We start from the raw sequence: 21,357 nt of genomic DNA, 5'->3' as shown, positions 1-21,357 counted from the left end.
ATTCAAGCTATCTATCTATAAGGTCTGATTATTTCCTTGGGCTTTCCTATTAGTAGGAATAGTTTACCTGTCTCATGAGGAGTCTGCATTCTCATTTGTGGCTGAATTTGAATTTGGCTTTCTTTAAAGTTACCCTATGGCTAAATTGTACTTATAAGCTTCAGTAAAAAAAAAAAAAAAAATCTGGGTTTCTTCTTATAGCCGACTTACATTAAATCACAGTGACAGTATGCTGGCCCAGGTTTCTAACTGCAGTTGAGAAGTCTCAGCTGGGAGCTGTAGCTCTGGGCCCCAGGCCCAGCTCCCTATGTGTGCTTTGGGGAAAGTCTCCTAATCTCATGGTGTTTAGGTTTTTTTTCTATATGTAAAACAGAACTGAGAAAGTTTAAAACTCTTTCTTTACAAGTTTTTATGAAGCAGACATTTTGTGTAAACGAGCCACTAGTAATTGTGTTTGTCTTATCTTGCTTGCCTATAAGGCTGAATTACAATTGCATTCTATTCTTCCATATTTGTTCAAAACTTAATGTTCAAGAAAAAGAATATTCAGGGCAGTTGCACTAACTTTTTATTGAACAAAGTAGAAAGTGATCTTTAGATTTCTCTTACCCTGTGGCAAGAGTCATCAGACATCATGCATGATCTCCACTAAACTGAATGACATAACTAGTTTCTGTAAATACAAATAAGTCTATCGATACATTTGTTCTCTGGGAAATGAAAGAAGGTTTTATGCTTCTTCAGTCTAACACTGAGCTTGCTATTGCTGTTCTGCCTTACCTTCTCAGGAGCATTTTGGTCTTAGTAACCCAACTGGAATGAATTGCCTGGTAGATGGAAATATCCCACCGAGTTCTGGCCTCTCTAGCTCCAGTGCCTTGGTCTGTTGTGCCGGCTTAGTGACACTCACGGTGCTGGGAATGAACCTCTCCAGGGTAAGCCATCTGTAATAGAAAACCTCAGAGAATCCTCTTGTAAGGCATCAGCCTCCCAGTCTCATAATCAGAATGTTTTCCTTGATCAGAAAACTTAGTCTAGCCTGAAAGGATTAGGCAAGCATGGTTACATAACAGGTTCTGCTTGTGATAGAGCCCTAGGAGTAAACAGTGAATAAACAGATAGCTGCAACTGTATTAAAACACAGATAGATACAACTGTGTTAGAACAGTCTTGGACTAGATATGGAATTAGAATACAAGCTATCTCTCTTTTTTTTTTGTTTTCCCTCTTTCTTCCCTGGTCTTGGGGTTTAAATTCATGGCCTGGTCCCTGAGCTTTTTTAATAAAGGCTCAAGGCTAGTGCTCTACTACTTGAACCACAGCTCCACTTCTAACTTTTTAGAAGTTTATTAGAAATAAGAGTCTCATTGACTTTCCTGCCAGGGCTGGCTTTGAACCTCAACTCAGATTTCAGCCATCAGTGCCAGGCACGGATATGTTTTTTCAAAGATTACCTCATTAACTTAAATTTAGGTCAAGAATCTAGGCCTCATGGTTGAGACTGCTTATATTCATGCCATACTTTACATATTGATCATCAGTGGGCAAAAGGGGTAAAGACCAGGAAAGAAAGGGACTACAGAGCATGTTTGTTGATGCCAGCAGGCTAATCACTGAGATAACCCTAAAAAACACTGTGGTACACAGAGGAAATGCTTGTTTAAAGACTACATAAATCTGACGAGAGGACAGAAAGCCTTAACTTTACAAGTTTACATAAATCTCTGACTTTGCCATTCCGAGCAGGTGTTCTTAGCTTAATTAACATTTTAGTGTCTGGTTCCAATAAAATGTTCCCATAGGTTCTTTTTAACCCATGTGCATGAACTTAGCAACTTACAGATGGTTTGAGAACATACGGGCATCAAAGATCAAGAGAAAGTTAACTTTATTCTCGTTCCTTTAAGACATGCTTAAGCTGGATGTCAGTGGCTCATGCTTGTAACCTTAGATATTCAGGAGACAGATCTGAGGATTACAGTTGGAAGCTAGCCCCAGCAGAAAAGTCTGAGATTCTTTTTTTTTTTTTTCTTATTTATTGTCAAAGTGATGTACAGAGAGGTTACAGTTTCATACATTAGGCCTTGGGTACATTTCTTATACTGTTTGTTACCTCCTCCCTCATTCCCCTCTCCCCCCGTAGTAGATTCTTACCTCTAGTTACCCACCCAAAAAGCCAGAAATGGATTTGTAGCTGAAGTGCTAGAGTGCTAGTCTTCATAAAAAACAACAACTCAGGGACAGCACCCAGGCCCTGAGTTCAGTCTCAGACTAGCAACAAATAAATAAGTAAATAAATAGTTGATCTGATAACACTGATAATTTCAGGTGAGCTTATTATTAGCAGGTGAAAGGGATATAATGGGAAAATTGAAGATTAATAATTATCATAGCTGACAAAGAAACTACAAGGGACTTACTATGGCTGGCACACATAATCTTCGGATAACAGAGGCGATCAGGTGCTGAGCCTTGTAAACCATGTTGAGGAGTTCGGACTTCATCATGATAGTCATGAGACGTCAGTACTGGGTTTTCTGAAGGGACCAACATCATATCTGTGTTTTAGAAAGATAGCTTTTGCTATATTATAGAGTCTGGATTTGAGACTAATGCTATTAGTAATATAGAGCTGATTTGGTTTAGAGAGATGGCAAGGAAAAGAATGAGAATTGGATTCATCAATTCATGGCATGAAAGCCACAATTTGTCTAATCCTTAATTAAATGTCACCTGTGTATGTGACTTGTAAAAATCATAGTACATAAGAACTAAAGGAACTTTAGAGGAGCAGCTTCAAAATCCTATTTTATATAAATGTGTCAGCTATTGCTTTAGTAGAACAAATGACACATAAGGTATAACTAAAGAAAATTTAATAAAGAGAATATTTAGAGGCACAGTATTTAGAATAATTGGAATATCAAAAGAACTAAGTGGGGGCTGGGGATATGGCCTAGTGGCAAGAGTGCTTGCCTCATATACATGAGGCCCTGGGTTCGATTCCCCAGTACCACATATACAGAAAATGGCCAGAAGTGGCACTGTGGCTTGGGTGGCAGAGTGCTAGCCTTGAGCAGGAAGAAGCCAGGGACAGTGCTCAGGCCCTGAGTCCAAGCCCCAGGACTGGCCAAAAAACAAAACAAAACAAACAAACAAACAAAAAAAAACAAAAGAACTAAGTGGGGGGTGGAATTGGGGAGGAGGGAAGGTGGGAAAAAATGAGGGAGGAGGTAACAAATTTGACAAGAAATATACTCACAACCTTGCCCATGTAATGGTAACCCTCTGTACATCACCTTAACAATAATAATTTTAAAAAAGAACCAAGTAGAAAGGGCATTTTTCTCAAGCTGGAGGCAATTATACTTTAGGAGCTAAGGCTACATATAGCATAACTTTGCTAGAAATCCAACAAGACAAGAAGAAAGGAATCACATGGTTGAAAGTGGAGCCCCATAAAAGCGGGTGACTAATTATCTTACATTTTATACATCCCATTTAATTATAGACAGTTATTACTTCAAGTGAGATGGGGTAAGTAGAAAGCAGCAAATTAAAATGGCTATTCAAACACAAAACCCCAAAAGCAGAATTTATAAATCCTACTGGTACTGGTAGAAGAGTGTAGTGTGGTCAGATATTTATGAGAAAGAATAGAGACTTCTGGTTTCAAGATGTCAGAATAAGAAAACATACCTACTCTTTCTGACTATCAGTCTTTTTTTGTTTTTGTTTTTCCTCAAAAGTTATCCTCAGAAAACAGGGAAACCTAAGGGAAGGAAATATAAGCCCTGTGTTTGAGAAACCAAGGAGACATAAATAACTCTAAACCACAAAACACAAAGATGGAAAGTAGATGGAAGGATGGTCCATGACTTAGCAGAAAGGAGAAAGGTCAAAGCCAAGTGCTTATGGAAGGAGATACAGATGGAAGGAAGCTGACTCATCTACTGGATGACTTCTCTGGAAGTCTTAGGAAGAAAGCAGGTTGTCTTTTGTTCCTGTGGCAAGGATCAAATCAGGGCCCTGTGCATGGTAGACAAGCATTGTACTACTGAGTTACATTCCCAGTGGTGTGTGGGTTCTTTGAAAGTCTCCAGGAGGATTAGTTAGACCCTCAAAGCCTTCCCTTATCTGGGACCATTTCCCCCATCTACACTGGAGTTTCAGATGAAGTAACAAAGACTTGGTTGACTACGGACCTTGAGCACTAAGATAGGGAGGACAAGAAATAGATTAAAGGACATGCTGAATGTACAGTGAAATTTCCAGTTCCCGTTCCTGACGGACTCTATGGGCGCCCCACCACCCTGCCCCCTCCCAGGACTGCTGGAGAATCCTTCTGAAAGGAACCAGAGCTGTCCCACAGAGAGTTTGCAGACTTCGACTTTGGTGACCCCCTGCCATAAAATTTCTTGTTACTCTAGAAGCTGATAGAGGCTATTTTCAGAAGTTCTGATCAGCTCTTTAGTAGCTCACTTTTAAATATGAGCATAAAAGGATAGTCTGATTTGGGGTGGGGGAAGCCTTCAAAATGAATCAAGCAAACAAAAAGAGGCATTCAGAGAAGCAGAGACAATGCTGAGAAGAGAATCCTTCAAAAAGACAAGTTATTCTCAAAGCTTAAAAAATAAGCCAAATCCTTGAAGAACAGAACAGAAGAACAGAAAACATATGGATGTTAAAAAATATGAAAGCTGGGCTGGGAATATGGCCTAGTGGTAGAGTGCTCACCTCGTATACATGAAGCCCTGGGTTCGATTCTTCAGCACCACATATACAGATAAAAGCCATAAGTGGCACTGTGGCCCAAGGGATAGAGTGCTAGCCTTGAGCAAAAGGAAGCCAGGGACAGTGCTCAGGCCCTGAGTCCACCCCAGGACTGGCAACAAAAACAAGACAAATAAACAAAGGACACCACTAAGAAAGTCAAAAGATAACTCATAAAATAGAAAACTTAAAAAAAATTTAAAAAAGAAAGCTAAAACAAAAAAATGCTGTGAAAGGATTCAAAGGCCTAATTGGTAAAGTAGGAGGAAAAGGAAGGAACTGAGAGAGAGAGGAGATAGGAAAAGCTCCAAATAGGAGAAACAGAGAAGAAGGTCATTAGAAAATTTTTAGTTTTTAAATATAATTTCTCCAGAAAATTCTGTAAATTCCCAAATTAAAAGGACTCACTGGGTGTTTGCATGATTATGGGGAAAAAGCCAAACCGAAGCTTACTATCTGGGAATCTTGAGACTGTTAACAAAGACACTAAAAGGTGATTGAGAGGACAAGAGAAAAGAGATCATGTCAGAATAATCAGGAAGAAATTTCTCAAAAATAGCATTGTAGGGCTGGGGATATGGCCTAGTGGCAAGAGTGCCTGCCTCGGATACACGAGGCCCTAGGTTCGATTCCCCAGCACCACATATACAGAAAATCGCCAGAAGCGGTGCTGTGGCTCAAGCGGCAGAGTGCTAGCCTTGAGCGGGAAGAAGCCAGGGACAGTGCTCAGGCCCTGAGTCCAAGGCCCAGGACTGGCAAAAAAAAAAAAATAAAATAACATTGTAAAACAAGTAGCAGGGGCTGGGAATATGGCCTAGTGCTTGCCTTGTATACATGAGGCCCTGGGTTCGATTCCTCAGCACCACATATACAGAAAATGGCCAGAAGTGGCGCTGTGGCTCAAGTGGCAGAGTGCTAGCCTTGAGCAAAAAAGAAGCCAGGGACAGTGCTCAGGCCCTGAGTTCACGGCCTAGGACTGGCAAAAACAAAACAAGTAGCAGATTAAAGTCTCTTAAATAGCAGTTGATTTTAGCTTAGAATAACTGTGTAAATGAATTAATCAAATGTGAGAATGATATAAAACTTTTTTTTTTGGTACTGGTACTAGAGCTTGAACTCAAGGCCTTGTACTCGTGCTTGATTTTACTCAAGGTTGGTGCTCTACCACTTGAGCCACGCCTCTGTTTCTAACTTTCTGTTGGTTAATTGAATTGGATTTTTCTACCCCATGGGCTTCAAACTTTGATCCTCAGATCTCAGCCTCCTAAGTAGGGTTATAGGCATGAGACATTGGTACCTGGCATATAAACCATTTTCAACATGTAAAGTCTAAAAATCCAAAGTTTATAATCCACCACAACAATTGAGCAAACCATGAAACAAGGTGACAGGGTTAGTGGCAGGGCCAATACCCGTGGGAGGGACTGGGGGGTTGTCAAGTGTTAGGTGAGGGCAGTCCGAACACACACTTGTCACGTCCAGCAGTTTACAAACAGTGCAGTTAAAATTAAAAGAGGGAGGAGGAGAAATGGAATGATAACTCTTACCATTTATAAAAAGAATTAAGCCAGGTGGAAAAATGGACTGATTTCACAGAATTCTCAGTACGTGTGGGAAGCCTCCCTGGATATATCTACAAAGTTAAGCAGCTGAGGGAATCAGGCAATTTAAATTAAGAAAAAAAATTGGGGGACAAGAAAGTCATTTTTCTTCAGTATTCGACTCCTCTGTGAACAATAGCCTCAATAAATTAACACAGTGAATCAAGTTTGAAATGGGTTTTATTGTTGTTGTTGTTTTTAAAATATAACTATTGAGAAACATTGTGCGGGGTAGGAGAAGAAAGGTGCCCAGAAGACAAGTCAAATCCTCATTAGCCATGGAACAAGTAGGAAGTGATGGTTTAGTCTGAAGATCTGGTCATCTGCAGCATGAGCAGAGTTGAGTGCTTCTCTATGTGCACACCACATAGGGATCGGGAGAGAGATGAGAACTCGGCCTTACGCCCCATGTGTTCTGGTAGGTAATGTGCATGTATCCCTTTGGTGAAAGAACAATAAGGAAAGAGTAAACAGAAATAAAATAGTGTGAAAAGTAAGAGGTGGCGATGCCCTGCGTGACCTGAGGAGGACCAGAGGAGGAAGAGACAGGAAGGGATTCAGTGAATCCCGGGCAGAAATTGAGAACAGACGAGCTGCTGGATGGTGCCCAAGTCGGAACAGCCCAGGGAGAAAGAAGCCTGTTGATGGGTTTTGGGTGAAAGCATCCAAGAAAATACAAGCAGCGTCCATCTAATGGCAGGTGTCCATTCCCCAGATCAGATGTTCTGCACCAAATCTTTTTATTTTAAAGAGAAACAATGGAATGTATCATTCTCCAATTCAAAATCTCTATTTTCCTGCATTGTCAAAAAAAACAACAACCCAAAATACAAAACAAACCCCCAAAAAGCCATACAATTTCCTCGGTGCAGGAAATACAGAAGTAGTATGAAAAAAACATACCAATTTTTTTTTTTTTTTGGCCAGTCCTGGGCCTTGGACTCGGCCTGAGCACTGTCCCTGGCTTCTTTTTGCTCAAGGCTAGCACTCTGCCACTTGAGCCACAGTGCCACTTGCAGCTTTTTCTATATATGTGGTGCTGGGGAATCGAACCCAGGGCTTCATGTATATGAGGCGGGCACTTTGCCACTAGGCCATATTCCCAGCCCCATACCAATTTTCTTGAACATCAAACAAAAAGATTGTGAATAAGCAGCTATTTTTCATAATAATGCCCAGATGCATTCTCTATTGACCCTTGGTCTACTAGGACTCTGCATACCATCTTTGTTTGTTTGGTGCCAGTACTTGGGCATGAACTCAAGGCCTGTGCTCTTGATCAGCATTTTCTATCAGCTTTTTCACGCATGATTTTTCCTCTACCACTTGAGCTGTATCTCCAGTTCTGTACTGCATCTGAGTTAGTCTCAAAAAAACAAAAAAAGTTGTGTAAATAAATAGGAATAGAAAGTTTTAACTACAAAAAGTCAAGAAGTGTCTCACTAGGAAAATGTTGTTGAGGTATTCTGCAAGGAAGACCTATTTTTTTTTAGCTAAAGATTCAGGTTGCTCTAGATTTATATCCAGTTTTTATCCATTCTTGAAGTTGTCCTTGATGTCCAAGAAAAAAAGGACTAAGTGCCTACTGTGGGGTCTTGGAGTAGCTGGTTGCCCTGGGAAACATTGTAATTATCAGCTTTAAGTAGTAAGTAAGATGTATCAGGCAGGCATTCTGCCCACAAACTACTGTTTTCTGTGGGTGGGGTGAAGGTTTTGAGCTTCTGAGCAAGTGATGTAGAAGGGCCGATTTGGGGGGCCTGGAAGTTATAGTGGAGCAGTACAGCGGGAGGGTGCAGCCCAGCACTGTGACCTGAGCTTGGTTTATAAAGTCAAGGGGAAGCAGCTGCTTTAATCAGGGTGTTAGGAGAAGTCCTCTCCCAGGAGGGAAAGTTTGCACAAAGACCCAAGGAGTGTGCAGAGAAGGGAGGCGGAGGAAAGAGCACTGAGGTGAAAAAGCCTGAGGTAAAGGCAAGTTCCTCCTGTTACAGGAGGGAACCCCTAAGAGGGTGTCCAGGACCCTGCTGGGGTGTGGGGGGGTGCTATGTTATATGGAGACTTCCTTGGTTTCCATCCTAAGTGATTGGAAGACTTTGGAGAGCTCTGAGCCATGGACAGCAAGATATGTTTTCCAGTGGTTATTTCTCCCAGGAGAACCTTACTGTCTGTACCCCACACTGGCAAAGTAAAGAGAAATGCTAAATACTCCTGTGGAACCTACATGCACATAGCAGAACACGAAGCGGTTTATTCATTGAACATCAATCTCATACAGGGTGTAAGTATTTCATGGGCCAGTGGAGGATAAAGTTGAAATAATGGCTTCTTGCTTAAGTTCAACAGTGAGGGTTTAAATGAGTGCTGAGTTCTAAGACCTTTTTTAAGAAAGAGAAGACTGTCTTGACATGAAGTCCTAGGAGAGGGGCCCAAGGGCATTTCAGGCAGAGGGAGCCTACTCGTGTGCTATAACAGCTCTCCGAGCCAGACTTATAAATATGTGTCAGCTGAGGCCTAGAAATTCTTCTGCAGCCTCATGAAATTCCTTTTAAAAACTTATTTGACTACAGGGATGTTTTCTAGTTGGTTAAGTCCCCGAACAGATTTAGTTAACTTAATTTCGGGGGTAAATGAGCTGCGTAGACATGGCTTGGGTCTCTTCTCAGAGGGCTGTGTTTGAAGTTTGAAACCCATCCTGTGCAGGGGACCTCTGAGGTTCCGCGGCAGAAGCGGAATGTTCAAAGTTCTGTGCCAAGTATGTCCCAGTCTTCACTTTTTTGAGTTTAAAGGACCACTTCCTTGAGAAAGTTGAAGGCTATTTTTTTCCTTACTATATAACTATATTTGAGTAAAATTGTTTTTGGCCTTATGGGATGAGACCTTATGCAAAGACATGTCTACGTTATAAAATGAAAACAATCTCACAGTTACGCAAAGATTTAACATATAATTTGAATGTTTTAATAGCAGCTTGCTACACGGTATAAGAGAAATCAGAAACTAATTTGCACTGTCACTAATTATTACGTTTAGACATCCATACAAGGGCATTTTTTTCAGTTTGCTTAGAATAACAAAAACCTCATCCATATAATAGTTAAGAAAAATAGTAGTTTAGAACATTCCAGCCAGATGTTGACTGTTAATGAACTGCAGCAGCTGGCCTCTTCGAAGATGGTAAATCCAGAGTACAATCTTTGAAAAGAATCTCTTAATTAAGTGTTGAACATGGACTGAAGCCATGTGCTTACTGCTACAAAAACTGGGAAGCTTTAGTGTTAGTCCTGTCCTGGGTGGCCCGTGTTCAAATATGTTGGACATTTTCAGTTAATAATGCAAGCTCAAAGCCATTCCCATAGTTTTATCAGTTAAAAAGGTACCACATTTCTTTAGGTGATGAGGGATAGTGTTTGTGTCTCTGGTTGCATTCTTTTTTAAGAGGCAAATTGGAGAGTGAATCATTTATTTAATCATTTTTGAGTGGTTTGGATTCACTTGGGTGCTATGACTAATCTGTTTGATTGCAGATTAGAAGCCTTGCTCAGAAGAGGTTGTTTATGCCACCTTTGGTTTTTTCCACTTCCTTCCCTAGGCTAAATACTTGTTTACCTTTAGCATAAACAAAGGCAAACACGACTAATTAGAGAATAGCAGATTGGAGCAGTGTGGGTCACCATTTCCAAATGGTTTCAAGCGAAGGATGTTGCTGTAAATCCATATGTGTGCCTGCTATGCTTTCTTTTTGTCAGTCATGGGGATTTTTATTTTCAATTAACCATCAGAAAACTAGCAGTGGTACTGTGGCCCAAAGTGGTAGAGTGCTAGCCCTGAGCAAAAGAGTTCAAGGGGAGTACCCACAACCAACAAAAAAACAAGGGGGGTGGTAAACAACTGGAGACTGTTTAAGACATGCACTGCAGGTTTACAGACATAGAAATCTTAAAGTTACTACGAAAACAACATGAACTTAAGTTAAAGTTCTGTATTAGGGTTTACTTAAACATGCCTTTCCCCTGTTACTATTAAGCACTTAGTTGTTTAAAACACACCATCTCTAATCTGTGGTAGTTTTGTAAAGCAAGTTTTATCTTCTTCTTCTTCTTCTTCTTCTTCTTCTTCTTCTTCTTCTTCTTCTTCTTCTTCTTCTTCTTCTTCTTCTTCTTCTTCTTCCTCTTCTTCTTCCTCTTCTTCTTCCTCTTCTTCTTCCTCTTCTTCTTCCTCTTCTTCTTCTTCCTTCTTCTTCTTCCTTCTTCTTCCTCTTCTTCTTCCTCTTCTTCTTCCTCTTCTTCTTCCTCCTCTTCTTCTTCCTCTCCTTCCTCTCCTCCTTCCTCTCCTCCTCCCTCTCCTCCTCCCCCTCCTCCTCCCCCTCCTCCTCCCCCTCCTCCTCCCCCTCCTCCTCCCCCTCCTCCTCCCCCCCTCCCCCTCCTCCTCCGGCTTGGACTCAGGGCCTGAGCACTGTCCCTAGCTTCTTCTTGCTCAAGGCTAGCACTCTGCCACTTGAACCACAGCGCCACTTCTGGCTCTTTCTATATATGTGATACTGAGGAATCGAATCGAACCGAGGGCTTCATGTGTAGGAAGGAGGCAAGCACTATTGCCACTAGGCCATATTCCCAGTCCCTTATTCTTCAACTTTTTCAGAGGAAATACTGGGGCTAGAGAATTTCTATAGTGTGATCAAAGACAAGTCATTTGTGAGTGCAATTGCCTGGATTTCAGCACAGTGTTTGATCCAAATATGATTGCTTTCTCAGTCAGCCAGGCTATTACCTGTACACAGGAAACAAACACTCTGAGGGTGTTTTTACATTCTGTGAACCTTCTGAAGTCCTGAAAGAGCTGGAAATGAATAGTGTTCATGTATCTACTTCATAATGTGAAATAAATATTATTATGTAGTTGTATAAATTCCAGTTGTACAATTCCATAACTCAGGCTATTAGTACTATGCTTCTTGGTGACTGTCACCCTTATTAATGTTCTCTCTTATTTTCCCCCTTCCTTCCCTCCCCTCAAGTTATATAGTTCACTTTTTACATGATGTATATTGACTATAATGGCTGCATTTACTCACCCTTCTTCCCTCCATTTGTGTACCCTCCCCCTTTGTTCTCCCTACAAAACATGTTTTGACTTTTTTTTTAAATGCCATTCCTGTGGCTTGAACTCAGAGCGTGGGTGCTGTCCCTGAGCTTCTTTTGCTCAAGGCTGGCACTCACCCACCTGAGCCACAACGCCACTTGTGGCTTTTTTCCTAATTTAGTGATAAGAGATAAGTCTCCCAGACTTTGCTGCAATCTTCAGTTCTCAGCCTCCTCAGTAGCTAGGATGACAAGCATGAGCCACTGGCACCGTGCTCTGGAATTCACATTGATAACTAATACTTTACTTGGTGAACTGAATGTTTTAAATAAGTTGCAGAGCTTATTCTGTTTGTCAAGTTACCAGTTCTTGAAATCCTGCAACATCCAATGAAAAAGGTTGGGTAGTCAGGATTCAGAACATCCCTATCTACTTATAGCCATTGGGCCTAAGGAGTTTACAGTTTTGGTGGAAAGTTTAGATTAACATAAAAAAGGGATATTATGCAGAAGTAGAATATTCAAATTCCTCCAATTTTCTGCTATTATTTTAAGATGAGGCTCTTATTAATATTCGTGTTTGTGTATGTGTGTGCGTTTGCCAGTCTGGGGCTTGAACTCAGAGCCTAGGCACTGTCCTTGAGCTTTTTTGCTCAAGGCTAGGACTCTACTATTTTAGCCACTGCTCCACGTGTAACATTTTGGAAGTTCATGGGAGATGAGAATCTCATGGACTTTTATGCCTGGGCTGGCTTCAAACCACGATCCTTAGAATGACTTAGTTCTTTCTTTGGCATAAATCCTAGGACATGAAATTATTGGATTAAAAAAGAGTTAGTTCCCTAGATGCAATGGGGAGCTTAAATACTGGAGTACAAATTTTTCAGAAATACTAAATCAAAGCCCAACAAAATAAGCACCAAGAAATGAGTACTTGCAAGGAGGGTGGGAAGCAGGGGGAAAGAGACAGACAATGAAGGGGGGAGGGGAGGAGAGTGTAATCAATTCATTGTATGTACCACAAAACTGAGAAACGGAAGGCACAGGCCAAAGGGGAGTGAGATTAGTGAAGAGGGTGACACAGATCAAGATGTATTGTATTCATATACTGCTTTGTTACATGACACCTTCCTTGTACAATTACTTAAAGATAAGAATTTAAAAAATAGTTCCATTTTAAGTGTTGAAATGGACTGTCAAGTTGCCATCTAGAAAGATTTCACCAGCTACCGTGCAACGAAATTTCCTTCACCTTATCAATACTCTTATCCATTTAAAAGATGTTTTCTAACCTGGTAGATGGGCATAATCATCTTTTCCATGTCTTTTATTGCTTACTTCTATTTTTGGATTTGAATGCATATCTCCTCAGCTAATTTTCTCCTACTCATTAATTGCATTCTTATTGTTTTACAAGAACTCCATAAATGTTAACCATTCATTTATTATGTGTTTCAAATATCTGCCTTTTTGCAAACCCAATTTCTGTTAGACTTCTTTATTTTTTGGAGACAATCTCTCATATGTTTATTATTTAGCCCAGGCTTGCCTTATCTTCATATCTCTGCTGCCTCCCTTGTGCTGGGGTTACACGTGTATGTTTTTTAACTTCTTTTAAAACAATAATTATGAAGCCAAAGTCACTTCAGTTCTCTTTAACACATGGAGTGAGGCTGTTGTCTGTGCGTTTAATATTTTGTGAGCTGAAAGTACTCTCCATATTTTGTTTCATTTTGAAGTAAAGGACAAGTTCACAGAAAAGCCTGATCGACTCAAGGCTTATAGTCAGGATTTCTCAGGAGTAAGCACCTTCCCCTTTAAATGTTCCACAGTACTCTGTGTGATCTTTCATCTACAGAAACTTACTCCAAAGAACCAAAGTTGTGACAGATGTGTATGAAAGCAGGAATACTTTACTAATCAAATTTGGGGAGTAAGATATGTACTTTTTTTGAATTATGAATAACTCAGCTTAGCATCTGTTTAGCACTTGGGAAATTTCAAAGAACTGTATCATGACCCATCTGTTAGTGAGGTTCTACCATAGCCAACTTTTTAGACTAGAATGTCCCACCTCTGGAGCAATGTGGAGCCTGGTACAGCCCTGTTGCTAGGAACTCTGGACCGTGTGGAGCCAGTGGATTGGGTAGATCACACTGTTGATGCCCACATTGGGCCTTAAGGCCTAAGAATGCTCTACCACTTGAGCCACAGTGCCACTTCTAGTTTTCTGGTAGTTAATTGGAGATAAAAGTTTTATGGACTTTCCTGCTGGGCTGGCTTTGAACCATGATCCTCCTCAGATCTCCTGAGTAGCTAGGCTTACAGGCATGAGCTACTGGTGCCCAGCTTCTTGGTAGTTTTTTTTTTTTTTTGGCCAGTCCTGGGCCTTGGACTCAGGGCCTGAGCACTGTCCCTGGCTTCTTCCCGCTCAAGGCTAGCACTCCGCCACTTGAGCCACAGCGCCGCTTCTGGCCGTTTTCTGTATATGTGGTGCTGGGGAATCGAACCTAGGGCCTCGTGTATCCGAGGCAGGCACTCTTGCCACTAGGCTATATCCCCAGCCCTTCTTGGTAGTTTTTGATGTCCCTCTTAGCACTAAGATTCTGAGATCTAAGAGTTGAAGTAATTCTTAGGCTAATTGTATGAACAGTTTCATAATAAACTCATATATACATGTAAATATTCTAGCAGATTTTTTTAGGAATAGATCTAATTGGAAACAAAAGCATTGAAAGGGGCTGGGGATATAGCCTAGTGGCAAGAGTGCCTGCCTCGGATACACGAGGCCCTAGGTTCGATTCCCCAGCACCACATATACAGAAAACGGCCAGAAGCGGCGCTGTGGCTCAAGTGGCAGAGTGCTAGCCTTGAGCGGGAAGAAGCCAGGGACAGTGCTCAGGCCCTGAGTCCAAGGCCCAGGACTGGCCAAAAAAAAAAGCATTGAAAGTTATATTAAACTTTTTAATGTTAATTTACCTTATTTATGATTATTTTGATTATTCACTTTATTGTTACTGTAAAGGTGACGTACAGAGAAATGACAATTACATGAGTTAGGTAACGAGCACATTTCCTTTCGCACTGTGTCATCTGTTACCTGGTTCTCTCCCAGTCTCTTCTTTCGGTCCTTACCCACGAGCTGTACAGTTCACTTCTCAGGGTTCAGTGAGCTCCACTGCTGCACTTTTCACCCTTTTTCCCTCCAGTTCTGTGCGTTCCCTCCCCTCCCAAAGATACACAACTACACCATACATAAAGAAGACAGAAGTAGTGTTTTTTAAGAGTAAATATTTGTACAAAGGGATTTCATTGTGCCATTTCTACATGTGCATATAGTGTACTGTGGTCTAATTTACCCGCTCTCTTATTCTTTCTTAGCTTCTCCTCCCCATCCTTAACAGTTCTTACATATGTCTAGTGTACTTCAGTTGTAGTCACCCCTGCCGGCCTCTCCTCTTCCCCCCTCCCCATTACTCACCCTAACAGCCTCCCTTTAACAATCATGTCATATTATTGTCTTCATTATGAGATAGAGATTGCACAGATGAGCAAAAACATGTGGTATTTGTCATTCTGAGCTGGCTTATCTTGTTCCACATGATAATCTCCTGTTCCATTTGTTTTCCTGAAAACAAAATATTTTCATTCTTATTTACTGCTGAATGATACTCTATTATGCATACATACCACCTTTTCTTTGCCCGTTCATTGGGTTTTGGGTGCCTAGGCTGATTCTGTAGCTTGGTTATTATGAATAGTGAACGCTTCAACAAAATAGGTGTTCAAGTATTCTCTTGTATATTGAATTACATTCCCTCTGACATAGGATATTTTTATTTTATTTTTAAAAATTAGCTATCTATTCTGGCAGTGCTGAGGATTGAACTTGGAGCCTTGTGCTTGCTAGGCCAGAGCTCTGCTGCATCAGCCCTGCCTCCAGACCCTTTCATCAATGCTTATGACCGTAAGGGTCTGCTTGGCGCCAAGCCTGGCCTGGGCAGCCAGCCTTTTACTTGCGCTTCCCATATTGCTTAGGGATGAAAGGCATGGGCCACTGTGCTCAACGATTGTACTTCCTCTGAAGTTGAGCAAACTGGTATGCACCACCAGATCCAGTCATTTGATTTGAGATGGAGTCTCACCAACGGTGGTGATCTCAAACCGTGATCCTCTCTGATCTCTGCCTCCCCAAGCAGTGAGGATGATAGGCTTGAGCGATAGCTCATTTTTAGTTTAACTGAGCTTATTTTCACTTTATTGAAGAACCTCCATACTGAGTTTCATGGTGGATGGACGAATTTACATTCCCACAGACATAAAGATTCCTTCCTCCCTCCGCCCTCCACATCCTTGCCAGCTTTGGTTGTTTTTGGATGATAGCTGTAATTTGAACACTATGATAGTACTATAGTGTAACACTTTAACGTGAATCTCTTGGTATTTCTAGTTGAGAATTCTTTTGGTAGGAAAACACCTGCCTCACCATATTTTTTCTGCTTTTCTTGCTCACAATTATTTTGTATAATAAAGTGGGTGATGAGAAATTTATTGCCTAAACAGTGTCCACTAGATGGCGATACTAGGGTAACCAAACCCGTGAACCGGCCACACATGTTTTTATTTTTGGGCAGAGTGCTTAGTTTTAATTAAAGTGAATCAGTTAAAAAGAAGAATTAAAAGGAAAGAACAACTACCACCAAAAGGGTGTGAGGAATAATAGTGAAATCCAGCTCTCCCATGGCTGTACAGACAAAAAAAAAAAACCCCAAACCTGCCCTATAAATCATTGTGAAGCATTTCAAAGTTGCATTGCTTATTTCCTGCCATTAAAATTAAGTACATTTATGAATACAATATGGATAATTAAATAAAGCTTGTTAACATATGCATCACCTCAAATAGGGAAAATTCAAATGATTAGAAAAGTTTTTTCTCTTTCATACTTATAGTCCTCAAGTTAATAAAATTTAAATTCAATAAATACTTTTCCACATGAATGTAATGCTGAAACGTGGTCACTCTCAGGTCTAATGGCATTTAGCAAACATTCATTCAGTAAAATATTTTGCAATAGTAATTTTAAAAACCTAAGGACATTTATCTAATTTGCAAGTACCCATATCCCTTGAAATGGTTGTGTCTAATTTATTATCTTTGAGAAATCTAAGAAAGTGTCATTTCCTAAATTTCCCTATTTCTCAAATTTAATTTTTAGGGTTGGTTTTTATAAACTTTTTTTTCTCTTTTGAGTATTTTTCTATTAACTTTTTAGTAGCTTATTCTCTTAAAAGCACATTGAGCAATTTATAAGTCTTGATACTTTTTCAGAATTGGGAAGCATTTGAGCTAGTACATTGTGATGTTTTTTTCCCCTCCAACTCCATTTTTCTAATGCCTTTGATGATTGAAAGTGAGAGATGAGGATCAAATTCTAGGCGATAACACTAGGGAGTAGGACTAGAAAAATAGTATAATTTAGTTAGGCCAGTGCCTATATCATTCACTTCTGCCTTATGAGTAATAGCAGTATATAAGAGTGATTTGCTAATATTTTAGCTAGATATCTCCAAAATGACTAAGGGAAAGAATGATTTTTTTTTTTACAAATTAAGTTTTCTTGGTTATTAAAAAAATGCAAGAAATTTCAGAAGTACAGGCATGAGCTTTAGGTTTGAGTAGAAGGAAGTGGAGATAGATAATATGCATGGCTTAACAGTCCAGCACAGAGAGGCTCCTGTAGTCAAAGGTGTGCAGTTGATCATCACCTCAGGATGGTCAGACAGGACCTCATCTTGATTAGGAAATCAGTGTTGCTTGGAGCACAGCTCCACTCTCATCACAAGATGTTTACCCATCCATCTAGGCCTTCCTGGAATCCAGAGTGGCCCCAAGGTGGGTACAGAAGAGACTGGTCCCCAGCAGACAGATTTCCAGCAGAGGCACCAATGCCAAGCTTCTTCCCTGCTTTTAGTTGCCTTGTAACTACATTTGCAGTGCTTTTTAGCAAAAACAGTTTCCAAATACCCATTAACCTCTTACTGTACATCTCATTCATATTCTTCCATAGTAACTCTTTAAAGAATAAACCCTTCGAGCAGGAAGATGTGTTTTCTAGGTTCATGCATGGCAAAGTTAACATTTGCTTAAGTGTCACTTTGGATGGGTAGACTGTACAGTCCTATCGAGTTGCAGATGGACATGTTAAAGTACTTTTTCCTGTGCAAGCTTTACCCTGTAATTAAACTCTTTCCTGTGGCCCCTCATGACTTCTTGGAGCGATAGAGGAAGCAGGAATTGGGATCCCATTTCATTTCGTCTTCCAGAAACCCAGGATGTGCCATTAACACCCGCGTGCCTGCTTCCCATCAGCAACAGTCTGGTCTCACAACACACACCAGCTGGCGGGCTGGCGGGCGGGCTGGCTCTGGTATCACTTTCAAATGATAGATTTTAATGAGTGCCACCCAGGTTACCCTTTGACCAATATACTGTTTGAATTCTTTTAAGCGTGCAAATAAAACACAATTGTTTCAAAGATCTTGGGTAATACTCCACATAAGAAGACATTCTGGGCTATTAACAGTTGCTAATTTCGGCCATGTTTATTTAAATCAAGAGGAAGCAGGGCCTGTGGAACTTTATGTATGGTCATCAAAGCCTGTAATCTCCAACAATTTAGGTAAGTTACAGGGAAGGTAGAATTGGCCCTGATTCCTGAGGCTCCCAGGGAATATCTAATTAACGTTTCCCTCTCAGATAAAATTGCGATTCTGCCTTGTAAATCATGCAAAAATTCAGTTAGGATGCTACGTGTTTGGAAAGACTTTACTGTAAAGAGATGAAAATGTTCCTTTTAACTTTTATGATTGAACTTCATTTGCACTTATTTTCATGGCTTAAAATAAAATGGTCAGATTTTATAAATGTTTTAGTTCTTAAAATAAGGTTGTAATGGTTAAATCTGATGATAAAGCAAACTACTTGCAAAAGAAAATGAGGTGGTGAAACAGAAACATATCAGAAAAAATTTAAAGATGTAATGTTTCCTTAGGAATAAATCATTTCCCTTAGGAACATGTCATCTATGTTCTAATGTAAAGTGCTGTTATATTTAGATGTTTTTCTGGATTTGCTTCAGCTTTAGGGATAAAATTGTTACTTGTCAGCAATAATGTAAAATCTCATGATTATCCATCTGTGGCAAAGCACATTATAAATGCAATTAATAGATTAAAAGATTGTTAGTGTAGCAGCTTAGACCTCCACCTCCTTTTTTTTTGTTTTATTTTTGAGACAAGATCTCATCAAATAGCTTGAACTCGGGGTCTGAGTGCTGTCCCTGAGTGCTTTTGCTCAAGGCTAGTGCTCTACCCTTGGAGCCTTAGCTCCACTTCTGGTTTTCTGGTGGTTCCTGAGCAGGTGGGCTTTGAACTGTGATCCTCAGATCTCAGCCTCCTGAGTAGCTAGGATTTCAGGCTTGAGCCACTAGCACCTGGTAACAATGACATTTTTTAAAAGTAGGTTTTGTGTGTGTGTGTGTGTGTGTGTGTGTGTGAGAGAGAGAGAGAGAGAGAGAGAGAGATAGAGAGAGACTTCCATAATTTTAACTTGTCAAATGGTTGACTTATTATTGGATGGAGCCTAACTTCTTTCCCCAACTCTCCCAACAGAAAATTGTATCGATGTCCACTTCCTGGTGAAATATCACATGGCTTCTATTTCTCCAATAGTATTGTTTCTTGTTTCTTTTTTTAAATATACATAGAAATATGTATATACTCACTGTTTATATACTTTTAGTTACTAAGTTATGAAAGACTTATGAAATACCCATTATATTTAGCTATTCCATAATGAATCTTAGTAGATACAATCCTTAATGCATGTTTGTTGAATTAATAAAAATGCTGGTGACTTAAAATGACAAATTCACAGCTTTTTAAAGGAGTTAAAATTCCTTATTGTTGCAGTGTATTTTCATGTTTTGCTTCACTGTTTGGGAAACAAAATGTACTAAGCTTGGAATAAACTGACATAAAAATAACCAAAGCCAATGTAATTTTAAACCATCACTGTGTATATAGAGTCACATTATTTCACTTGCAGTCACTCAGGATTTGTATAGATCACATTTCAGTGTAATGACATGGGCAGGCTCCAAAGAAAATGCCAGGCAACACAAATTTGGTTTGCCTAACAAATATTTACATGTCTGCATATCTCTAATTGTTGTGCTCTTGAAAGGGTTTATACTCCCCAGGCTTAGTTCGTTAAAGCTTTATGTTAGATTAAAAGAAGTCAATAGTAGTATATATTGAATATAGGAGTGTATATTCCTCCTAGCAGCCGGCCGGGATGAATGTAGGGTGAGCCCAAGCTTCCAGGGGGAACAGGTGGACTTCCGTGTCCCAGCTGAGGAAAGGGCCACCTGTCATTTGCATGCTTTCTTAGATGTATTAATCTTTGTTTTTTCTTTCCAGGTGGGTGGTGTTGATAGAAGTCAGGACTGTCATTTGATCATTTTGGTTTCTGTAGCCGTGTAGTTCGTGCATTATGGGAAAGAAAGATAAACAGCGCGGCCTTTGCTTATGAGGTTGGCCCCTCTTCATTAGGAGGCGACGGACGCTTGTGTTGGTCATTGACCGTGTGTTTGCTCACTCAGTACCATCCAAGTCACCCAGCATGCCTTGATTTTGCCAGATGGCAGACTGGGACTGTGGGTTAACTCTGGTGTTGAAAAATGGTTCAGTGGATTTCCCCTATTTCAGGTTCACGCTCCCTGCCCTAGAGGGTCTCAGTTAACCCCTTAACTTCCCTATAGTGCTTTTCATTGTGTGTTGCAGATGTTTCTCTCTAGACCACCGCGAGGTTTTCAAGCACAGACACAATACCCCTTTTAAAATCGTCATCTCCACAGAGACTCAGGTCCTAACTGATTTAGATCATGCATTGTGATGATATCTAACTCTATTAAGAAAAGAAGAAAAAAGATCAAATTTCCTGGCGGTAATGTAAATAATTATGTTGGCTTTGAATTCAATATGACCACTTGAGAGGCTATTGTTCATTCTGATGATTTATTTCATTTATCCCCATTTATTGAGGCATTCTATTCCAGAAGGGCTGATTCAACCTTCAGTAAGTCCCTGTCCTCTCCCGTAGCTGCAGTCTGTTCTAGTTCTGTTCCAGGCGCATTCTACACTAGCTGCTGAAAGTGTTGACCTATGTTATAGGCATTTGTGCACGTCCTGGGGTCTCCTAGCTGCTAACAGGCTTTGTCGGTCATTGTACGCATACATAGAAGTGAGTCTCCTAAACACAATATGGGAATCAACAGAGCTATTACAGCAGCTCTGTTCCCCTTGAACTCTACTCTAGAATATTCTGGATTTCATTCCCTGCCTCTTAAGTTCTCAGATAGCGTTATGACACAGAGTTCTGGTAACGGAGCGCAGGAGGCAAAGACACAGACCTGTCCTGTAAATGGTTGATTCAGATCATGGTTCGGGGAAATTATTTTTCTTTTTGAGTTTTAGCTATATTCAGTCTGTATTAGACAAGTTACCAGGTGTTAATTCTAACAGTTATTATTATGCATGTTATTACGTTAGGAAGGGAAATAATGGACTCAGTTCCTGAATGCCCTCTCTTTTCTTTACCTTCTCCTGAATGGTTTAGATTGGTTTATAGTCAAAAGTTCTAGACTTTGGTTTCAAGCCAGGGACCGAGATGACATTGCTGAAAACCCAATATGAAGCCTTCCCACCCCCCAGCCTGTGGAGCATGAGGGGCCCCTGGGAAGGGCCGTGGGTTCCAAGATAACACTTGCCAAGCCACAGATTGCAGACCTGCAACCACCCCCTATTATCATCATTATTGAGCATTTTGGGAAGATCAGAACCAAA

The 21,357-nt window shown here is 40.4% G+C and overlaps 1 protein-coding gene across 4 annotated transcripts in view; it reads left to right on the top strand.

The window, feature by feature from the left end:
* The window catches only part of Galk2 (galactokinase 2), an 85,377-nt gene that overhangs the window by 27,307 nt on the left and 36,713 nt on the right, over positions 1-21,357 (top strand). For all 4 annotated transcript variants that reach the window (XM_048332804.1, XM_048332805.1, XM_048332807.1 and 1 more), the window contains exon 5: positions 789-935. In XM_048332804.1, coding sequence (XP_048188761.1) covers positions 789-935 — 147 coding nt within the window. The remainder of the gene's footprint in view (positions 1-788; positions 936-21,357) is intronic.

Source organism: Perognathus longimembris, chromosome 23, assembly GCF_023159225.1.
Source record: "Perognathus longimembris pacificus isolate PPM17 chromosome 23, ASM2315922v1, whole genome shotgun sequence".
NCBI lineage: Eukaryota > Metazoa > Chordata > Mammalia > Rodentia > Heteromyidae > Perognathus > Perognathus longimembris.
This window is presented reverse-complemented; position numbering and strand designations above follow the sequence as displayed.